The 16521-nt window shown below is 36.5% G+C and overlaps 1 protein-coding gene across 1 annotated transcript; it reads right to left on the bottom strand.

Annotated features, from left to right (window-relative positions):
• Window positions 1-1824: 1824 nt before the first annotated feature.
• LOC102722011 (WASH complex subunit 5-like) lies at window positions 1825-16409 on the bottom strand. The gene is made up of 29 exons (XM_040523188.1): window positions 16069-16409; window positions 15770-15944; window positions 14971-15639; window positions 14626-14763; window positions 14406-14504; window positions 14165-14290; window positions 13466-13528; window positions 13242-13334; window positions 12792-12902; window positions 12427-12590; window positions 11790-11868; window positions 11445-11549; window positions 10328-10384; window positions 9937-9981; window positions 9398-9485; window positions 9055-9128; window positions 8075-8149; window positions 7895-7982; window positions 6972-7044; window positions 5396-5455; window positions 5091-5184; window positions 4844-4942; window positions 4355-4465; window positions 3605-3679; window positions 3362-3517; window positions 3193-3273; window positions 3049-3111; window positions 2805-2888; window positions 1825-2533 (listed from the first exon to the last, which is right to left on the bottom strand). The coding sequence occupies exons 1-29, from the start codon at window positions 16407-16409 to the stop codon at window positions 2423-2425; spliced, it is 3597 nt and encodes a 1198-aa protein (XP_040379122.1). The 3' UTR covers window positions 1825-2422.
• Between the last annotated feature and the right edge of the window lie 112 nt (window positions 16410-16521).

Raw genomic sequence — 16521 nt, forward strand, 5'->3', positions numbered from 1 at the left:
ATGTTAGTGGCCCAATTTCGAGGATATGTGGACCACACATCTCCGTGAATTCACATGTTAGTGACTCACTTAAGAGGAAAAGATCTAAGGGGTGTTGGTTTTCCCTCAATTTTTTTCCGTCACATCAAAATCGAAATGTTTGGACGCTAATTAGAAGTATTAAATATAGATTAATAAAACTCACCCTATACTTTAGACTATTTCGCGAGATGAATCTTTTGAGCCTAATTAGTCCATGATTAGCGAATGTGATGCTACAATAAACATTTGCTAATCGTGGATTAATTAGACTTAAAAATTTGTCTAATGAAGTAGGCTTTATTTATACAATTAGTTTAGTTATTAGTCTATATTTAATACTTCTAATTAACGTCTAAACATCTGATGTGATAAGTGACTAAAAAAGTCTCTGGATCCAAACTACCACTAAGTCACGTGCATAAGCATAGTACTAATATCATATAAATCAAGGTAGCAACAATAATGGCTAAGACTGCGTTCGCCTCCTCTAAGTTAACTTATCCCACTCGTTTTCCGTATGCATGTTTTTCAAACTGATAAACTATGTATTTTTTACAAAAATTTTCTATGGAAAAATTGTTTAAAAAAATCATATTAATCTATTTTATTTTTTAATAATTAATAATTAATTAATTAAATATTAATCTATTACTACCTGTTCCATGTCGAACGCAGCCCCTAAGTGATGCCTACTCAAGGCATAAGACTTAAGACTGATGGTGCATAATGTAGCTAGATACTGAAGGGACGTAGAACCACATAATAGAGTGGCAAAATTGTACCCAGAGATAACAAGCATGCCAACAACAATAAGTAGCCTATTGCACAAGTCGCTCCTATCAACCTTCTCCAGCCAATCTTCTACCAAGCACTCCCCTTAGGCTCCTCTGGCAATACACGTCTTCTTGTGCGATGTGAACCTTGAGTTGATGAGAATGCCAGATTCCGATCGTGAAACAATGGTAGGCTAGCACAGTAAACATAGAGAGAAAATGATAGGACAGTATAGTCACGTTCGTCCCTCCCTCTAAGTTAACTTCACCCTTATTTTTCACACGTTCGTTTTTCGAACGGTTAAACGGTGTATTTTTTTAAAATATATATATAGAAAAGTTGTTTTAAAAATCATACTAATCTATTTTATATTTTTTAATATTAATAATTATTAATCATGAACTAATCTACCACCTTCATCCCAGATTATATGGGATTTTGACTTTCTGTTTATAATCTTTGACTACTCGTCTTATAAAAAAATTTAAAAGTATTATTTATTTTTTATTATTTTCTTTATTATTAAAAGTAGTTTAAATATTACTTATAATTTTTATATTTGCACTAAATTTTTGAATAAGATGAATGATAAAAAGTTATAAGTAAATAGTCTGAATTCTCTATATTATGGGACAGAGAGTACTGTGTTTTCCGCGCCGAGGTAAATTAACTTATCTCCACTCAGCCTATAGCAGATGTACTATCCAGTACTATAGCAAATCACTGTTGACAAAATAATAGTAAAGCAAACCACTGTAGCAATGGATCTATTGTCGTCCATCTCGAAGCAGGCGGTTGAGATTCTTTCAATATCCGCACCGTTCCTTCTTTGTCATTAGCATGCAATAGCAGATGATCTCATTCCGACAATGCTATGGACAGTAGAGATGTGCGCTCTAGCTTGTCCCTGCTCTCAGCAAGCTCTTGGTTAATTGGTTGCATCTAATAGCTTCTTAAGCGGTAGCACTACAAGTTGGCTGCTACGTAAAAATAGTAAAATATGCATGTAACAACTTTTTTTTTGAAGCAATGTAATGCAACTTGATTAAGTGGAACGAACACAGGAACGACATCACAAAGTACGGAAATTAAGGAGGTGGTTGTGCTACCTAATCATCTATCTTGTGCTTGTAGGAAGAGTAAATGCTTACACAATAACCAAAGACTACGTAGTCCATATGGATGTGACTCACCATAGGTACAGAATTAGTTATGGTAAACTTCACTATGTTTACGGATAGAATGTTTATGTACAGAGTAGAAAACAAAACAGGTTCCAAATAAAAAAAAAGTGTATGAGAGCATTTATTCTGGACAGTTCATGTCTATGGACTACTTTGGTCATAATTTTTAAAATGTATAAAGGTGGCCAATATGATTGCAAAACTATGTCACTCTCATCTTTTTACTCTGCTTATTATAAATCAAAATTTGAATTTTTCAACCTTAATTTTAGAGTTGATTTTAGAGTTTTTTCATCGTAGTTTATTTTTCAGCCTTCGTTTTTAGATCAGTAAGAACACAAAAAAAGTTTTATCTAAAATTATTTTCATTTGCAAATATGTTGTTTCTCTCTTTTTTCTAAAAAAGTCAAACGATCACCCCCTGTATAACTATAACAGAAGGTTCAGGATTGCAGGATGGCCATAGAGGAAGATGGTAAGCATGACTCGAATAAATCCATGGAAACGTCCATGTATTTGCAGAAGGACATCACCCAATATAACGCCTTTGGTGCCTGCAAACAACGTAATCACACAATACGTTCATATTTGGGGGGGCATAAAACTGGAATTCTACCAAAAAGCGAAAAACATGAATTGAAAAACAGAAAACTGCAGCACTACTAATAATACAACACTCGAAGTAAAATTAGTTTCTGAGTAAGCATTAAAACGCTAGATGTGTCTCACGTGCCGTGCATATGCTACTAATTAAACATATAACAGCAGTAAGCACTAAATATAGATGCTTTTATAAGGATGCCAAAGCTACGTAACAAGTAATACCTCAGAGAAATGAGTGGATCCCTTGTTTGTAACAGCTGTGGGATGGAATGCTGCTTCTGCCATCCGTATATACTGAATCATAAACTGAAACCGAACATAGATTGTCAAGTGCATTGGGCCGAGAGGTGTAGGCCGACCCAATGCCCGTGACACTGATAAAATCACATCTTTTCTTTAAGAGTTTTATGGTTAAATCAATTCTGAGCACTTATAAAAACAGATAAAAGTAGCAATATAACAGTACCTCAATATACTGGGTTATATGGGAAGGACCAAACTGCTGCAGAAGCGTACCAAGCCCTATGACCTGGCAGATAGACAAAATTGTAAATGCATAATAGCAAAATGAATACTCTTTCCAGCTACAGGGTACTAGAGAGCTGCATACCACAGCAGAGAAATCAGATACGGATTTCTTTAGTGGACTCGTCAAATTGCCCAAGTGAACATCCAGAACATATTTTGGCAACTGTATTTGAATCAAAAGAGAGAGGTTGCATGAGTTTACTGAAGATTTGAACTGGTCTGCAGTTTTCCTTAAGTGATTGTAAATAAACCTGTGATATCGAAAAGAGACACAGTAATCTGGTCAAGAACATTGGAGGTTCTTCAGAAATATAGCTAGCCTGAAGAGGTGAAAATAAACCACAGAAGTTCTGCTCATTCTTTATATTGCTAAGGAAGAGTCTGAAATTGTGATCCTCATTCCCCGTCTGTGTGCACAATCACAGGTCATATTACTGAATCAGAACATAGTTACAGAAAATGATATTTATAAGTGGATAATTGTTGAAGCTGACCTCAAACCTCCCATTATGCAAATAAACTGAAGATGATAAAATGTCCACCGCAGAGCTTATAGTGTATGCTCTGATCTACTAGAAATATCACAGGTAAGCTTTAGATTAACAGAATAACAGGGATATGAAATTATGAGATATGTACTAATCTTAAGTCTTAACAAACATGGAGTAGAAAAAGTATTACAGACCAAAAACCAAGTAGTGGAAGTGAGTGTTTCCTGACTAGCTGACAACGGTACATATCAAGTAGTGCAACGTAGATAAAGTGAATCCCGATTCAGAAAACAAAAAAGTGTACCAGATGGGGGCAAATATTGGCCTAAACTGGTAAATAAATATCTATATGAAGAATTCCAAGTTTAAACTTCGATTTTTTTTTATTTTAAAATATTAAGCTAGGGATTGTTAGTATCTTTATTTTCTTTTGTGAAATCTGAAGAGTATTAGTCATATAGATGATGGTTTCATTATCATTTCATCACTTTGTTGCCACGCTTTACTTGATTCTGAAGAGTGTATTTGGTTCTTTGATTCCATATTTGCTGATTGAATAATTTTTACTAAAACAGTAGTGTATAGTTTGCAGCAGGACATTAAAGGTTGGCAGTAGGACATTAAAGGTTCCAAATTTATGACGGTTGTATTTGTCACAAATAACTCAAACTTACTAGTATTAGGGTACAGCAAAAGAAGGTATATAACAGATAGCTCTGATACCATAAGAGGCTGGCCAGTGGCCTTCATTACCTTGCATGCTGATCTCAATTTGAAGGACATGAGATTCCGAACCAATTGCAGCTGTCCAATTGTTGCTAATTTCTCAACCAGTGGTCCCCATGATGAATGCAACGTCTTTACCTGTGTAAAAGGAAGAAAGAACACTAGATTAGCATCGAGACACTAATGCTCACAAAGTGTTCAGTATCGCACCGCCATGGTTTACCCATTGCACTAGTTATTCAACATACTTGCATTGTGCTAACTTATGAGAATTTCTGCATGAGTTCTGACCAAACTATTTCAGTAAAAATACAAATTAATTGGCAACCTTTTATTATTGTTCCTCAACAAACCGTCAAACCCTATGAAAAGCTAGTAAATAAAATTACAAGAGTGGCACATCCTTCAAGTCTTTGATCATATCAAACCTAAAAGTCCCATAGGTACTACTAAAACTACGAAAGTATAATGAACCATAAGAAACTATCCTGGTGCTTAACATGATCAAACATATACCATTTCCTTAAATGGTGGCAAACCCATCAGAGGAATGGAGATGGGAGGCCCCAATAGATCATCCAGCTTATACAATTCCTCTTGACATTTTACATCAACCTAATCCGAAAGAAGCAAACTCATTATGAATGATTGAACTACAATAAAATATTCATAATAAAATAAGATGGAAACAAAAGCTTATAGAAGAATATTCCACATTTCGTAGATGTTTCATGTTGATGCCACTTTGAATTCTAAAACATACCAATGTATGTAAATCTTTCATTGTATGCTCCACACTCTGCTTTACTAGTACATGTATTAAGGAATCCAAGCAAGCTAATCCAACTTGTCCTACACTGAAGAAAAGTACACTTGCATATCAGGAGCCATAACAAAAGAATATAATCGTCAAAGCATGAACATGACAAAATGTGAGTATCAGAAAATTTCAAATAAAGAACCCCACAAATGCAATGTGAAAACAGAATTCTGCTTCGTATGGGTTCCTAAGCAAAAGTGATTACTTATAGTTCCATGTTTCAATCAGATGATAGGCTCAAAAGTTACCATGATTCCAGTAAATGAAAGAAGCGCATACCGAGCAATTCATTTCCTCCTGCATCAAACCTGGAGACAAATATCATAAATCAAACAAGCAAATCAAAACATAAAGAGGAACAGATATGGTGAAACCAATGGTAGGAACATCTAGATTTTACAAAGTTAAACAGATGATGGATGCATACATTCATGCTATCATAGCAGGGCAGCAGGCAGAGGTGTTTAGGAATAGAGTGAAAGAAAACAGTACAAAGTTAGTTCAGTGAGCATCGGTATACCATCAACATGTCCAGCAAAATGCACAATAACTAGGAGCCAACGACTGCATGCCAATCATCTACCTAGCTTGAAAGTTATATAACACAATTACAGAATGGCCCCATTTTAGATGGGTGGATTAGTTTGTGGTTGCAACTTGCATGCATCTCAAGCAGCATACTCAAACGTAATACTTATTCAAGACAATTGTTTACTACAATTCATGTTTTGGGTTTCCTTTTTGCATGTTACGTTCCCCTTTCTAGTGTTACTTCACCAAGGACTCAAAAGTTGCAGCAGTAATGTAAAGGTTTTATGCACTCTGGCCATACAGGTTGAAGCTGGTCAATCAATTTTCATTAGGATCCTCTAAGTTGATGGATTAAAATGATTTCTGGCAAACAAAGGGATATCACTGCAGAAAGACATTTCAACATAACACAGTTGGCAAATCGTTTGAAAACCATCAGCATTGGTGGAAAGTTGCCTGATGTACAAAGAACCAGGATCCTAACAAGAACCCACAAGGAGCAGCTGCAATCCAAAGGCATCACAACTCCCTATGCCTAACAGACTGCTCAAATCAGGCCTAAAATATGATAGATTGAAGCAGCACGAAGAGATAATCTGCATTGGTCCATCAGAGGTGAAATATAGAGCCCTGAAATCAGTGCTAAAATTTCCCTTACATTCTAGTGAGTATTTTTTTCGAGAATACACAAGACAGCTAGCCACTTGAAATTAAATGACATTACTCAAGAACGATTTAGCAACCTAACACAAGCACTCAACCACAACCTAGCTAGCCAGCGGTGTTCCAGCAAGCTTCTACATTGCCGCCGGTTGCCACGAGCTGATTAGCAGTTCTGAATATGCTGACACACTTGTTTACCAGCCTGAACATTCTATACTTCCTAGTGACTGACTAATAAGAAAAAAAAAATATGAACACACTAACATAATTTCCATTTATAAGGTAATGTACAATTTAATTGCTCAATAATCACTAGATTGTGACCCACGCAAATTTATCAAACATGCCTTTGCCACTGAGATGCAATGCGAGAAACCAACTTAGAGCCAAAAGCCATATTAGTATTAGAGCAGTTTTGGGCATATCTAGATTTTCAAAACCATAGTTTGTATATGCTTAAATATCCAACAGTCCCTAAGCCAATCACTTTCTGTTTTACCCTAAATATCCAACAGTCCCTAAGCCAGTCAAACAAGCAATTGGTTGTTTAGTATGCTAGTAAGCATAGTGATAAAATGCTTGTATGTAGAGTAATTGCAAAAATAGTAAATCAAGGAAGAAGATACTTACCAACCCATCATAGCCTCTATAAACATGGAGTGTGATGGATCCGTTGAATGAACTATATATTGCAGAAGGCGGCCTGTGATAAGTGACAAAAAAAAGAGTTCTGAAAGATTTATTGGGGTTCAGATAAGGGTTGGTTCATTATGAATCTAATTAAGCTGGTTAAATTTTGGACTGAGGCCAGACAGTAATTTGTATGCATTGCGGAATTCTGGCTGGCTAGGCATTTGACAATGAATGGGCCACAAAATCAAACATTTACCCTAAGACATAATACTATTGATTACTAACAACCCAAATGACAAATCTATGTTTTTCAGAAACCTAAATATCTTAGCATGACTGCTGTGACGTGAAAAACATTTTTTGCTTAAGCACTGTAGTTTATTTTTTGAAATAGATTCCTAGACCCAAATGGTCATGGGATAATCAAAGAGCTAGTCCATAACAACTTCCCAGCATCATTGGTTACTAAGGTATAAGGGTGTTTCTATTATTTCCTTCCTAGTCAAGGACTCAAGGACTGGTGTGCCCCTTGTGTTTAACTACCTTAGGAATAGCAGACTGAGATGTTGCCAAGTTGCTTATGAATGTAGGAGAATGATGTGACAAACAAGGAGAGCAGGGGATAATCAATAAGTTGACATCAACTTATTTTGCAGTAAGTATAGAAATAATGTTCCCTTGCATTGCATGTAGCTGCAGCACTAACTGATACAATCAGATAGCTAATCTTTTGGGACCTGAAGAGTGTGAGAACTTGTCGATATATTTTTGGTTCCTATTGGTTTAAAAGAGCTTCCATACTGTCAATATAGTCTTTTCACATTTTGGATACAATAAAGTATAAACAGATCTTTCTAGTGAAACAAAAGCCATTAAAGGGAGCACGCTGCTTTAAAGGGGGCATTTATCTAACATATTACCAAAGAAACTGCCCAGGTTGGACATATGATCCAATCGTTTCACCATATTAGTGGACGGTTGCATGCATCTCATAAACTCTAGGACCTCCTGTTATACACAGAAAGGTAAAGAAAATAAAGATAGACTAATCTGAATAGTGATGGAAATAGTCAAGTTAATCAAAGGAGATACTTACATACCCTTTTAGCACATTCTTCTAATACAGCAGTCAATGTCCCTTCCCAGATTGAACACCCATCAATGTGCAGTATTTGCTATAATGATGCATGAAACAAAAAAAAAAACATCAATTTTGGTAGCTCATGAACTACTAAGAGAAAAAGACCCCTAAACTATATGCATGCACACTAAAGATTACTGATGCACTGCTGCTTGATTCAACGGATTAGCTCTCAGATAAATAAGAACCTCATAACTTACTAAACAACCACACCTCAAATTGTCAAATTTGAATTGTGAGTACTAGGTCAAACTCAGCTGTGTTCTATGGCCAACTAAGTTGACCTGATAAAGGCAAATGTGCATCAATATCTTAACACACTAGAAGAAGCCATCTGAAATGAGTTATTTTCCAAGGAAAATGTGTTTTAAGCACAAATACAGCTGTGGAAATTCCCAGATTCATTGTCAACAAAAAGTAATGGGGTACTTGGCAAGGTCCTCTTTATAACATCAATGGATGTAAAGTTGACCATGCTCTTAGCAAGCTGGCAACTCTTGAGTAATAACTTGGGTTCAGACCTTACCCAAACCAAGAACACACCAATTTATGCAACAAGATTCCAAAAGGAATTATTAGCACATATTGATTTCAAATCAGCAATGTTAATGACCCAACCTATGACTGACTAATCATGACCACTAAAAGCCTCACCCGTTGATCACAACGTCATCAGGAGGCGAATCATTATTCATTAGGCTGATACATAGTACAAACTAGTTCTCAGTTATGGCTGTTCATCTGACTATGCAGTACACCAGGTCCAATGACAGAAATTTCCAGCATGTTCTTTTGCCCATAAAAAATAAAATTAATGCTGGGCCACCTCTTCTAATAAATTGACCAATGTGTTTGTGTTAACTCGACATAATAGTGTATATTAATGGGTAAATATCTAATATCTAAAAGCAAAAGAACAGTAGGATTCACTACAAATACCTGTAGGAACTCCATTCTCTGCATCTGTGAAAGCATATAATTTGACAATGCCATGAGATTGCCTTCTATATCACCTGCCCAGGATACACACAAAATCACATCCTAATACTCCATTGCATTTTCTTGAAATGAAAACAACTCCAAATTTAAGTTATAAAGAGCTCAGGATGTAGTTCTTAAAGATATGCCATATATAATCCTTTTCATTAAGAATTGGTATAATCATTGGCAGCATCCTTTTTCACTAGAACACTAAAAGTGCTAATAGCGATACTTAAACAAAAAAATAATCATATAGGCTCAGAAGAAAAAAATGTCAATTCAATATAGTTTAATTTCATACCATAGTTGAGTGATAAGGCTTTCAGCTTGCCTTGTAGCTGGCTTACTAACTCTTTTTTTATCATCTGCTTGAGCCATCCACCTAAATTCTTCATACAGAATAGGATGTCAAAAAAACATAATTGAAAAGGGGTAGCAGAAAACAGTATTAGAATGACACAGAGTTGAACTAAATATATGTCTAGCAAGACACCTACCCTATCCTGATAACCAAATAAGTTTTCCCAAATTTTAACTCAAAGCTTACTGGCTTGTCTTTATTTAGTATAATTGTTCTCCTCAGTCTGGAGTATAAATTGGACATATATTATGCAAATAATAAAAAAAAACCTAGCATACAGATTAGGGAGATTATAGCTCTAAGGGCATAGAAATAATTTAATGCAATATGAACTAAAAATAAAATAAAATGATGATATGTCTAAAACCATAATGTCCCTCGGAACACTTCAACTCTTTAATGTTTGTATGTGTATTATGGAAAATAGCATCGCTAGAAATGTCTATCATGATCATATGAGCAAAGAGAAGCACACACACCAGATCTATAAGGTCATCAAAGTTCTTTGACATGTTCAAAAGGCCCTGCATTATTATAAAATATCACAATATTTAAATGGTACAAAGTAAACAATTTCAGAATATATCATATCTAGTTATAGGAATGGTTTATACAAATTCCCAAGTTTGATACCTCCAAGCCAATTAAAAATAAATTCAACCATACTTGCTTAAATTTTCTCCAACAAGAAAATGTGTACTAAAAAGAACAAATCAGCAAATAGCTATAGCCTTATACCTCGTAGGCTCTTTACTTAAATTATCCTATTTCTTTTTTTTCTTCTTTGGTTAGGCTAATGGATTCTATGGTGGCAAATAATGCACATATTACTAAGTTCTAATGCAAACTTAGAAAAGATATAATAAGTACCTCTGAAACCATGCATAATTTGGCAGCCTGCTTTGCTTGACATAGTTGTTGATCCAACTACGACGAGTAGAGAAACATAAGAAACAAAATGGCAGTCAAGTAAATTTAAAGCGAGTGAACCTTACTCTATCTTTGAATAGGACCAATATATGTAAAGAATAAAGCATTCCACATCTTCTTACTACTTAGGTCTGTGTGCGTGGAGCTAAAATGACATTTAAATAAGACCACAGGTAGCATCATGAAATTTCAGTAACTCACCCTTATGTTTCATCTAATTGCAGAGATCTATTTTTTTAATCATCCTAGTTCAACATTTTTCCTAGTAAAGAAAATTACCAGTGCCATTTACAAAAATAAATGAGTCACCCATTGGATCCTGTGGGATATAGTTGCTGAGCTTTGCAGTGGCTATGTTTCATGACTCATGAGAGATGAGACCAGTTCCCAACGCCTGGCACAGTTGTCTCTTTCTTTTCTATATAGTAACATTATACACCTAGGTCACGTTCTTTCTCCCCCTATACTAACCCAGATTCCCTCGTTTTTCGCTTGCACGCTTCCCGAACTGCTAAATGGTGTATTTTTCGCAAAAATTTTCTATACAAAAGTTGTTTTAAAAATCATATTAATCTATTTTACAATTTTTATAATTAATAATTAATTAATCATGTAGTAATCTATTACTACGTTATCCGCGCCGGGTATGTAAGCCATAGCCGAACGCGGCCCTAGTCAACCAACCAAAACTAGTCAAATTTAAACTAGAAAGTTGAAGTTATTTTGGGACGGAGGAAGTAATATATTACAGGGCACCTAAATAGGATCTACATGTTTTTATAACGATCTTGTCAAGCATGGACCAAGCATTCAAATATTTAAACACAAGCAAAATCTATGTTTATATTCATTAATCATCACAGATTTCTTGGACTAAGGTAAATGAACAGATATATTAAGGGGGGAGGAAGGCCAACAACTTGATTATATGGTGTTCCATGAAAATAATACTCGAAATCATAATAATGCATCCATTTTTTATGTGGTATGCTTACTTTGAACCTTTAAAATACCAAAAAGAATTAGATATAATAAGGTAAAATTATTATGCAAACACCTGCATGAGACCTTCCAATGTTTCCTTGTTGATGCGATTTATTAGATGAGTTGACTGTTCAGCATCGATGCAATTCACAGAAATAGAAATTTTAAGCAATATAGCCTGCACATTTTGAAAGAAAGTCAGCATACTTGAGACCCAAGGATTCTTATTGAGGCACTTCTGTAGATTAATGGAGGATAAACTGCTAAGAAAGATCTAAACTAAAAGATAATAGGAACATTCTTGTCTACCAAAATCAAGATATTCGCAAATAAACATGTTATCAGGTGAGCAACTTGATTGCACTATCATGTTAGGCTAGAAATTAACAAAGGCAAAAATCTTAATCCAGAAACTCACCGGGATAATATCCAAAACTGCAAATATCTTAGCCGCATATTTTGAAGCATAGTAGCTTGAGACACATTGAAGATCTGGGCTGTCAAGTTTTGACAGTTGAAGTTCAAAAGTAAGGTCTACAAATTCCATCAAAATATGAGATAAATTGATATGAAGAGTATAAATATACAATGAAGAAAAAGGAATTCTGTAGTTACAATAACTCATAACTAAACCAGATCTCTCTAAAAGAAAGGGTTATCAACTCATGTAATTCACAAGTTACAATTTTGTATACCAAATAACAATGTAGTGAAATATCTAAAATATGCAACAGTTGACATGAGGATACTTAAATACTTCCAGAACACTATCTCTCCCTTGAATGGATCAATGGAACAGTAATAAAATTTTGAAAAACATACTGAATGCATTCAACATGGGATAATATACAACAATAGGCATATACTGTGATTTCAAGAAGAAATAGTTCGTTTATAAATGTCATAAGCTTGTTATTAACAGCCATGAAAATATAACTAAATATAAACATGGAGAAGAATCAGGAACACCATGCAAGCATGCACTAGATATTATAGGGTTAGTTCTGACTTTTGATAGTCATGTAGGCATAAGATCACTAGATCAGGAGAAAAACCTTTCACATTGCTTGATCCTTTGCAGTGGTGCATCCAACCATGATTGAAATTTAAGAAACATCGTATGCAAAAATAAAGATTCTGATGGATCTTGACTGATTTTCTTCTTAAGAAGTTCCTCAAAATAAGTAAGATAACCCCATGAATACTTAGCATCAGTAATCTGAGAGAAAGAAGAGTGCTTATCATTGATAAGGTTAAGCTCAGTTGTTTTAAAAAAAAACAGACACTGCCATATTATAAGATCCTGACATTCCAATTTTGCAGTTGTCACTTGCCAATCTTGTGCATATTAGCAACATGATAAATACAATTGTTCCATGGAGTGGATTCAGGTCTTATATAGAAATAAACAAGCACTTACCACTGAGTAAATACTTGAGGCCTCTTGGTTTAGGTTTAGAACTTTTATCATATCGTGAAGATACTTCTGTATTTTGGAGAAGCCATGCTTTATTTGTACATTCTCTTTGATCTGCAATATTTAGTCAGAAAAGCTAGTAAATATCATATCTGAAAGGCCAAGTCTCCCACTGCATGCAATGCAACATCTCTAACACTAGTGACAAGACAAGATGTCTTACTATTAGCTCCCAATAGTGCCATTTACCATAGTTTTCAATAAAATTACAGTGTTGTGTCTTGTGAATAAGAACCACAGCCTATTGGTATGCCATCATTTACACTTTTTTCATGCATAACTCAGCACATAAAAGCAAGATATGTAGAACTATTATGTCAGTGTGGAACCCTCCCTCCTTTCTTGCTGCATAAATTATAGTATTAAGTTTAAAGAGGACAATAAGCTTCTTACCTGGTGAAGCAGCTCAATATCTTTTAGAGTAGATAGCACACGATGAATTGTTCTGCCAGAGCTTCCAATTGAGGTATAATTCAGAGAGCTAACCTGTTAGTTGCAATAAAAAGAATCCACAAGATTAAAAAGCTCCAATGTTTGAAACCACTATAACTTGCATACAAAATTGCCAGCAGCTTCCATAACTAGAAGTAAAAGAGAGTGTGAAAATATGAACTTGCCTCTGATGACAAGTGATCCAACCAATCTCTGATGCTCTTGTTCTTGAATTTGCATGATGCAGCCTAGTTGAAAAAAAAAAGAAAAGGCATGCATTCACATTTCAGGACAAACCTCGTAGCATGTTAAGAGATAACTTTAAATCAGGCCCTAAGATTAATTATCCGGTAGAGAGATATCAAACTGCAAAAATTGCATGTGTTTTGTTTTTATACCCATCAAAGAATATTGGACCATGCTAGCTGCAGGTTAGATGTCTGGCAGCATGAACCAGGGCAATGTGAGGTTTTTACAGCTAGACTATACAAGGTAAATGGAACTTTTTGTGGGGGCTTTAGAGTGGATGGTAAGACTTTCAAGATGAAAAATGATCCACCATTTTACTTGACTAGTGTAAAGATCATCACAAAGTTCGACATTAGCGCCAGGATGACCAAAAGTAACGGCTATCACATATGACCTTGAATGGTTTTCCTTTATCTTGTTTTTCACTACAAAATTTTGGGCAACTGGCCATGAAATGCATGATAGCACTCCATACAAATGGTAAGATGTTTGGAAGAAAGACTGATTTCTTCTCTTTTGGCAAAACACTTGCTATTTAATTATTGCCAATAAACAAAATTTGCAATATTCACTCTTATAAGGATACCATCCAAGAGTTTTATCTCTAGCAAGACTGTTGGAAGTTTGGAACATACCCAAGTTCCAAGATAGTTCTGAGACAGGTCCTTTATACATTCCAAAGCATCATGCCTCTTTTCATACCACATATCTTTTCTAGTTTTCAATAGTTCAGCATTCAGTTTCTTCACCACAAACTCAAGCTGTACTACACAAAAAAAAACAAATGAGGCAACAAATATAGTGAGAAGACTAAGATAATACATATCACTTTCACAGCACAAGCATTGGTGCGAGTTTTTAGATAGGGAACTTTACTTTAGCAGTCTTCATTAGGAGCTGTAAGAGCTTCCCTTCATCAGCATGTTGTGTTGACCCTAAACAGATCACCAGGTCCCTTGCCTTCTTATCAATTGTCTATGAAGAAACACAGGTTTAATTCTGGTTTGGTACCTTATAGAAGTTACTACCTTAATAATGCTTAATGATTGCCTAATAGGAAGTGGTTGTTTACTCTGAGGACAGATATATGGATTACCATGCGGTGAAGCAAGAGCCAACGCAGTGTGTAATTGCATTCTCTGATGACAAAAAGAAGATTCAGAGAATTATCTAGCACATATTCCTTGTTTACCACACGCATATGAATATCTAGGTCAGCTAGAAGAGAAGAAACCTGAGACCAAAAAAAGGTGTGCAAATCAAACATAAGAACAAAAATAGAAGGAGAAGTTAAAAATAGGAAGTTTCAATCATAAACGGAACAGAGAGAAATCCAAAGTTCAATTTTTTATAATTAATAAGTAGGAAGACAAGCATATCACTGAGGTAAACTGGAAAAATTTCAAAAATGTTAAAACCAAAAAGGTTTTTCTGCACTGACCTTTGTATGGTGGTGTAGACTGTGATCACGTATGAAGGTGGCAGAAAGGGAAGAAACTAGTGATGATTTAGCTTCTTTGAATGCATCCCATGAAACAAGTAAATCTACCGAGAAATGCAAGAAGATGGGAACCACCCAACTGTCCTTGAAGAAGCGGTCAACAATCTCTCGCATAGACAAACCGTTGTGTAGAAGATCACGAGAATAAAATAGCAACACATACAAGTGTCCACCTTGCAATGAGAGAGCTGTTGTCCGGTGCTGTGGATCAGGGTAGAACCGGATATTGTTGTAAACATCACCATTTCTCAAGCAAGTTATGACAGCATCCACAACGAGTTCAGGAAACTGAAACCTCCTCAGCAGGTTTTCAGGCTTCTGTACAGAGATGATTTCCGCACTACGCAGTGATGAACCAGGGGCACCAGGCGAACAAGGTGTAGTTGCATGCCGACGACTGAGCTCACATACGCGTTCCAGATTAGGGGAGTTGAAGCAACGGTCGTACCGCAGATATGCCACTACAAGTCTCTCACGCAGCAATCCGCTCATCCGGTGCTCCATTAGCAAAACCATGCACCCAAATAAAGTCATCGACTCCGTAAGCAATTGGGAAGCGCAGTTACTCTCCAATACACCATCCAACGTACAATGCACATACAGCCCTTCCTACGGGCAAAAGAAATCAAGACCAATCATTTATTTCCATGGATCAAATAACAAGTTTTGTTTTCATTGTCGATTAAAAAAAAACTCAATTAGCATGTTTTATGGGCTGTTCGCGAGAATCGAACCTAACCTGCAGATCACTGAGGTAGCTGCAGAGCTCCGCGTGGTAAGTGACGGCGCCATCCAGCAAGGCGAAGAACCTCCGCATGTAGGAGCCGCACGAGTCGCGGAGATCGTCTTCCAGGGCTTCCAGCTCCATGTTACCCTCGACCCTCGCTTCGAATTCGCCCGGGGAGTCGAAGTACCTGCGCGGGAAAAAAAAAAAGGTGAAATCTCGGTTGAAGACCGTGCGCTGGTCGAGATTTGGGAGGCGATGATCACATTATTTTCGCTACTTCGCGCAGAGAGAGAGAGAGAGAGAGAGCTGACCGGAAGTCGAAGAGGACGGGGTCGAAGCAGCGGTCGGCGAACTGCGGCGGGGCGCGGTCGGAGAGAAGGAGAAGCTCGGAGATGAGGGCCTCAGCGCGGGCGCAGAATCCGAGGAGCTCCGGGAAGTCACCGGCCGCGGCGGCGGCCGGCCGGCTCGGCCCCGCCGCCGCCGCCGCCTCCGCCATGTTTGTGGCCGGCCGGTTGGGGGAGGAGAGGGACGGGAGCCCCGGACGTGCACTACGGTTATGTAAACGTCTTTCGAAGGCGTAAACTTTGTATAAAGCTGAAGGCGTCTTCCGAACGCGGTCATAGTTGTACACGATTTTCACGTACAGGGCCATTTCGAATCAAAAGATTTATGTAGAAATCTTATCTGATTCAAACTCTTAAGATTTTTTTTTCTATATGGACATTTGGAAAAATATTAAAGTTTTCTATATCCTATCAAAATTC

The sequence above is a fragment of the Oryza brachyantha genome, chromosome 4 (assembly GCF_000231095.2).
Source record: "Oryza brachyantha chromosome 4, ObraRS2, whole genome shotgun sequence".
NCBI classification, from domain to species: Eukaryota; Viridiplantae; Streptophyta; class Magnoliopsida; order Poales; family Poaceae; genus Oryza; species Oryza brachyantha.

Excerpts from the sequence above, each read along its gene's own strand:
- LOC102722011 (XM_040523188.1), bottom strand. The coding sequence starts at position 16,409 with ATGGCCCTGTACGTGAAAATCGTGTACAACTATGACCGCGTTCGGAAG. Across the intron at positions 12,903-13,241 it reads ATATTGAGCTGCTTCACCAG|ATCAAAGAGAATGTACAAAT; the intron begins GTAAGAAGCTTA and ends TAAATATTGCAG. Across the intron at positions 2,534-2,804 it reads GATCCACTCATTTCTCTGAG|GCACCAAAGGCGTTATATTG; the intron begins GTATTACTTGTT and ends CGTTGTTTGCAG.